This window comes from Sinocyclocheilus grahami, unplaced genomic scaffold (assembly GCF_001515645.1).
Source record: "Sinocyclocheilus grahami isolate Dianchi unplaced genomic scaffold, SAMN03320097.WGS_v1.1 scaffold270.1, whole genome shotgun sequence".
Lineage (NCBI taxonomy): Eukaryota > Metazoa > Chordata > Actinopteri > Cypriniformes > Cyprinidae > Sinocyclocheilus > Sinocyclocheilus grahami.
In genome coordinates, this window is record NW_015505449.1 from 2,208,617 (window position 1) to 2,215,487 (window position 6,871).

The window sequence follows — 6,871 nt, forward strand, 5'->3', positions numbered from 1 at the left end:
AAGAAGCATTTTAAGGTCCTGGAGTGGCCTAGCCAGTCTCCAGATCTCAACCCCCTAGAAAATCTTTGGAGGGAGTTGAAAATCCGTGTTGCCCAGCGACAGCCCCAAAACATTACTGCTCTAGAGGAGATCTGCATGGAGGAATGGGCCAAAATACTAGCAACAGTGTGTGAAAACCTTGTGAAGACTTACAGAAAACGTTTGACCTCTGTCATTGCCAACAAAGGGTATATAACAAAGTATTGAGATTTGTAGGTGACCAAATACTTATTTTACCGAGGAATTTACCAATTAATTCTTTAAAAATCCTACAATGTGATTTTCTGGATTTTTTTTCTCATTTTGTCTCTCATAGTTGAGGTATACCTACGATGAAAATTACAGGCCTCTCTCATCTTTTTAAGTGGGAGAACTTGCACAATTGGTGGCTGACTAAATACTTTTTTCCCCCACTGTATATATTTGTGTATGTGTTTGTGTGTGTAGTTTCAGTTTTAACAGTCCTAACAAATTTCTGAAATTATACAATAAATGCTTGTTTATGCATAAAACATCATTATATTATCTGAGGTCACTGTGTATTGAATATTTAGAGTTAAATGTAATTTTACATGAAATGCAGCTTAGTTAGGGAACAAATTATTGTTCTTGCAAATTACTGCAAGTAGTTTTAATGTTTTAAAAATAAGGGACATATTTTTCTCCATGAAGTAAAAGTATAATGTACAATGTTAGCCAAAGTTTCTAGCAGCATAAGCAATCAGAATTCAGTCACAAAACATTCACTTTCCCTGAACCTAGAATAAATCTTTTGACATTAATGTAATTATTGTGCCAATGATATTACTGTCTTGCTATGATGAATCACCAGGGTTGCAATCATGAACTAAAACTAAAACTATTAAAAACATTTTTGTTCATTGAAATAAAGCTGAAATTAAATAAAACAAATATTAGATGAAAAACTATTAGATAAAAAAAATAGAAATGTTGGCAACTAACTGAAATAAGTTTAAACTGAAGCACTAAAACGGAACCTAAAAAACAACGCAAAAAAGAAATTAAACATAAATAGCAATATTAAAGGGGTCATATGATGCGATTTCAATTTTTCCTTTCTCTTTGGAGTGTTACAAGCTCTTGGTGCATAAAGAAGATCTGTAAAGTTGCAAAGACTAAAGTCTCAAATCCAAAGAGATTTTCTTTATAAAAGTTAAGAATCAGCCACACCTAAAACGGCTCGTTCTAACACGCCCCCACATGTCTACGTCACGATGTGGGAAGATTTGCATAACGCCACCCAAATGTTCACGCAAAGAAAGGCGGCGTAACTTTTATTCTCGCTGTAGTATTGTTGCCACCGCCATCATGTCGTGAAGGCACTGTGTGTTTCGTTGTGAAAGCGAAACTACTTTGTTTGGTCTTCCAAAAGAGGACGATATCGCTTCGTCATGCCTAGAGCTGATCCGTGCTGGTCGCTGAGGAAATACTACAACTTCGCACTGTCGATCGCCGGATTGGCTTTCACTGTGGACGAAGCGGAGTCCAGCCCGGGGTCGTCACATGTGGCTGCCCCAGGCATCACAGTATGGCAAGGGACGTAACATTCCGTCACACGCTTGAAGTATTCGGCCAATCACAACGCACTGGATAGCTGGCCAATCAGAGCACACCTCGCTTTTTCAGACCAATGAGCTTTGTAAAAATTGACGTGTTTCAGAAAGGCGGGACATAGAGGAGAAACAATAATGTACAGTATGTGGAAAATAATGTGTTTTTTTTCATCTTAAATCACATAAACACATTTCATTACACCAAATAATGTCATTTTTATCAGCATCATATGACCCCTTTAAGAAAAAACAAATAAAAATGTCAAAAGCACATAATAAAATCACTAAAAACTAAACTAAAATAAAGAAAAACTGAACTAAAGCACTAGACTAATAAAAACTAAGTATGCAAGTAATACTAAAAATAACACTGTGAATCTCCTACAGAAGCATATCTCAGTTTAAAGTCTGCTTTGATAAAAGGATCTAAAAATAAATGGTAAAGGATTTCAGTGTAAGTGTCAGAGTGAATTGTGTGTGTTCCTGCTCTCTTACGTGTGTGGTCTTGGCTTCTTTTTCACTGATCTTTTCTTTGATGAGTTTTATTAATGATGTGATGTTGTAAAACTCTGCCTCTTCAAGAGCTCCTGAGAGACACCACACACACACATGCAAACAGAATGAAAACTACACAGCTGCAGTCACAGTCTCAATTGGGTCAGTTTGACTGTGGATGTGTGCCGTACCCTCCTCCGTCAGGTTCTTGTTGAGGACCAGCTTCCCATGTCTGAGGTAATTCAGCACAGGCCCGAAATACATGGGATCCCTGTCAATCAAATACGCCCCAGACTCATCCTACAGTAGAAACCAACAGACAGAGAATGAAAACGTTATTTAGGCTATGTGTTATTATATATAGGCTAACATTACAGGTACTGCCTAGGAACTATCGGAAAACCAACTCTACAAAAAAAAATCAAGTTCTCATTATTATTATTCCAAAAACAGTGCGTTTTTATTTTAGCATAGTGTGCGAGTCTGCAAACACTGAGAGAGGAGAAGCATTAGAGGAAAGTGAGTTTAAACATTAATGCGCTGTGCGCGTGTAAGTGCGCTTGTGAGACCCCGGCATCTGTCTGAAATGGCATGCAGGCCACAGTCATAAAAAAATAAATGTACGCACATGCGCGAGAACTCCCAGTCCATACAACCTTCAACCAGGACGATTCAAACCGAGCCTGGAACAGTGAGTGAGGCTGAAATCACTCTTTTATCAAATCTGGGGCACAAACAGAGCCTTAGAGACTCCTGCTCTTTACAGGGTTAAAGCCCCAGAGAGCAGGATTATTCTGGATTAGGGTTATTTTGAGATTACCGCCTGAGATTTGAGAGATGAGAGGAGGTGAGACAGCCGGAGCTGCACGAGCCCAAAAACATTGTGCCACGCGCTGTGTAAACGGCAAAAAATTGATTTATATAGTGCAATATCATCACTTAAATATGCACTTTAATTAATATTTATGTTATAAAGTTTAAAGAGGAAGTGTGTGTTTATCGCCTCCAAACAAAATAAAAATAATGACTGTTACCAACAGGTTTCCCGAACACTGCCCCGCCCCCATCCGGCATTGGTTGAACAAACATGTAGCTCCGCCCCCAAATACACACTATTGGTGGAGCAATAAACAGGGCAAGGTTTTGATAACTACAAATAATTCACTTTATAATATCTCAGCATATTAGAAGATAATTACTAAGATTAAGTATTTTAACAAAAAAAATTTTTATTTAAGATTTCAATGACTGTAGAAAATCATTTTCACCCATTTAACATGCCACAATAATGGTATTTCTACTCCGTTTTCAATTTGTATAGTTTTTAACAATATTTTTTATGTATTTTATCAGTTTTCTGATTTAAAGTGGGGTTTAAACCCAGTTTTAACATTTTAAAATAAATAAATAACATGAATGAAAAGCACTTCAGCTTCAATTATAAATTCAAATATGTAATATTTAATAATGTAAGCAAATATTTTTATATTACAAAATATTTATTTTCATCCATTCAGCGTCAACATAATGCTATTTCTACTTAGTTTTAAATTTGTATTCATTTTTAAAATGATATTTTACTAATATTTTTGATTTATTTGATCAGTTTTGTGAGTGGTTGTATAAAGTGCAATGAATTTGCAACCATAAGTTGTAACTTGATTTTACACTGAAAAACTGCTGTTTGGAGTAGGTGTAGTCAGGCTGATTCAGTCATATTAAATAATACTACAAATTTTTACTTAATTTTTGCATAAAACGAATCAATTTAGCTGTAACCACATTTTTTCAAAGTTGTAAATAAAAATGATTGGAGTATATTTTACAAGAAAATACCATTTCAGTCTTTCTACTTAAAATGTTTACATTTAATTCAATGTGTTACTTGCCGTTAATTTGTAATTAATTGTGAAATTTAGCCATTTCTGAGTGAAAATTGTTTCTACACCAAATTTCCCCCAGTGCACATTTTAGCTTAACAAAATATATTTTTCACAGCGCATTTTTGGCAGCAAAAAAAAAAAAAAAGAAAAGATGAAAAAGCAGATTCTATCATTTTTGAAAACAATTTAAGGCACGAACATATCACAAGCCTTGAAACCTCCGACAGTGATCTTTGCCTGATCTGACCCGTGCAGCGTAACCTTCCACCCTGATCTCTGACACAGTTCAGGTGTCATAAACGGGATTGTGTCCAGATTACAAGGCAAAACTGGGGCAGATGTGCTGATGGTGTCATCGCACAGCCACCCCAGAACGCCACACCCGGTGCCACAATCCGCCCGCACATCTTCCCAGCCATGAACTCTCACAGAGAAGAACAGAAGAGACCTTGTTCTGGGACTGAGAGAGGAGGGGTGGAGCAGACGGTAGAAGTGGGTTTGTTCGTCTCCATCCGACAGGAAAACAACTCTAGACAAAAACAACCATCTGGACAAGCCCCAAATGACCATAGACAATACAAATAACTCTATACAACAATATAAGCGATTATGAACTTATGTTGTTAAATAACAACCAGATTCTGCTTCATACTCATGACCCATTTTAAAGAAACTCCTCAATATTCAGAAGAAAGAGATCTTTTGTCTTGAGAATAATTAAAAAAAAAACAATTCAATGGCCCTTTAGTATTTAAAAAAACAAAACAATTCATGTACAGCTTTCAGCTTTGGTTTTGTTTACATTACAGCATTTGTACACTGTTTAGATTTTTGCTTTTAATTTATGATCTGTAGATGCACTTTTATAACAACGTTCATATATTAATTATAACAATATCCTACATAGGCTAACAAATGTTGTTAAATAACAACCAGATTCTGCTTCATACTCATGACCCATTTTAAAGAAACTCCTCAATATTCAGAAGAAAGAGATCTTTTGTCTTGAGAATAATTTAAAAAAAAACAATTCAATGGCCCTTTAGTATTTAAAAAAACTAAATTCATGTACAGCTTTCAGCTTTGGTTTTGTTTACATTACAGCATTTGTACACGGTTTAGATTTTTGCTTTTAATTTATGATCTGTAGATGCACTTTTATAACAACGTTCATATATTAATTATAACAATATCCTACATAGGCTAACAATAGGCTTGTATTAATAAAATGACATAATATTTTTTACAATTTAATTATATAAATGAAGTCAATATAATAGTATTATAATAATATTTAAACTTAAAATGAAATAGGTTTTAAAGAGGCTGTATTTCAGTCTCATTTCAAAGACTTCTGCACCCTCTAACCTACTTTTCACAGCAATGCTTTATAAATTACTTATAAATTAACTAAATAAATAAATGGTCTGGCTTACATTTATCTTATTTGAATGATCTCTAAATGAAATAAATCAAGCTGTAGTTACCTTATCAGAATCGAGGTCTGGTTCCGATTGGCACAGGCGGAACAGGAACGATTTGGGATCCCGGCAGAGCGTCTGTCTGGTGGTCAGAAAATACGTGCCGCCGACGTTCAAACGGACCCACTTGGAGGATCTGTGGTTGAAGGTTTGTACCGGAGCCGGTCGCCGGCAGTCGTGGCCGCTGATCTCGTCGTGACTCTCGGCCATCCTGCGTCCGGTGCTCTGCTGAAATGCGTAACGGTGACCGCGCGCCTCTCCAGTGCCCAACACCGCACTGACGGCGCAGAGAAACACCCCTCTTTTTTATTTTTAGGCTCAAGACGCTGAAAAGACACGGGCTTTGTTGTTATTTGCGACATCTAGACGTAGCTACTGTAGCTTTTAAGATTGAATTACTAGTGATTCGAAAGAGAATTATTTTTTTGAACCGATACTTTTTAATGATTCGACCGAAACGCTTAGCAAAGTGTTTGGGAGTCACTCAACTCTAAAAACTTTGTTACCAGTCAAATTGTTAGACGGTAACAATATCATTAATAATATTGGGATGAATTATAATCTAATTATAAATTAATATTAATTTGATTATCGACATTATTAAAATAAGGTTATTTTGTAATATTAAAAAAAGAACAAATTCTATATTAATAATATTGCTGTCAGAAGTCATATTAGTACAATAACCGAATAGTGAAAACACAGTCATAAACAGCGATTTTACAATAAAATGAACGTAAAATGACGCGATGTGAATTCTTAACTCGGTTGTGAATAGCTAGGTTGAAGCGAATCGTCCGAACGAACCGATTCAACGCAAAGATTCGGATTTATTAAAGGAACAGTTCACTTCCAGAATGAAAATTCTGCCCATCAACTGTTCGGATACTAACATTTTTCAAAACATCATCTTTTGTATTCCACAGAAGAAAGAAACGCATGCAGGTTTGGAACAAGTGGAGGGTAAGTAAATGATGACAGAATTTTCATTCTGGACGTGAACTACTCCTTTAATGCTACAGATTTCAGAAAGAATATCCGGATTTGAACTCGTGGGAATTAAAATGTGGCTCAAATTTGTGTTTAAAAAGTGAGCAGCCCGTCTAAACAGCCTCTTTTTTCTACATTACGGGTGCAATACTTGTTATAAAACCTTTATTGGTCATCAGATGATGATTGTGATTCCAGTGGTGGACAGTAACGGAGTAGTTTTACTTCGTTACTGGACTTAAGTACATTTTTCAAGTATCTGTACTTTACTGGAGTCGTTTTATTTTGAGTAACTTTTACTTTACTACATTCCAAAGCATAAGATTTGTACTTTTTACTTCACCACATTTCATAAAACTTATCGTTACTCCTTATAATATATCACGTGCTCCGAGACGCAGAAGCGGTG

At 35.8% G+C, this 6,871-nt stretch overlaps 1 protein-coding gene across 2 annotated transcripts in view; it reads right to left on the reverse strand.

The window, feature by feature from the left end:
* LOC107599708 (BTB/POZ domain-containing protein KCTD5-like) overlaps positions 1-5,862 on the reverse strand; it is an 11,111-nt gene extending 5,249 nt beyond the window's left edge. For both annotated transcript variants that reach the window (XM_016291394.1, XM_016291393.1), the window contains exons 1-3: positions 5,479-5,862; positions 2,300-2,408; positions 2,109-2,200 (exon numbers count right to left, since the gene is read on the reverse strand). In XM_016291394.1, coding sequence (XP_016146880.1) covers positions 2,109-2,200; positions 2,300-2,408; positions 5,479-5,682 — 405 coding nt within the window. In that variant the 5' untranslated portion in view covers positions 5,683-5,862. The remainder of the gene's footprint in view (positions 1-2,108; positions 2,201-2,299; positions 2,409-5,478) is intronic.
* Between the last annotated feature and the right edge of the window lie 1,009 nt (positions 5,863-6,871).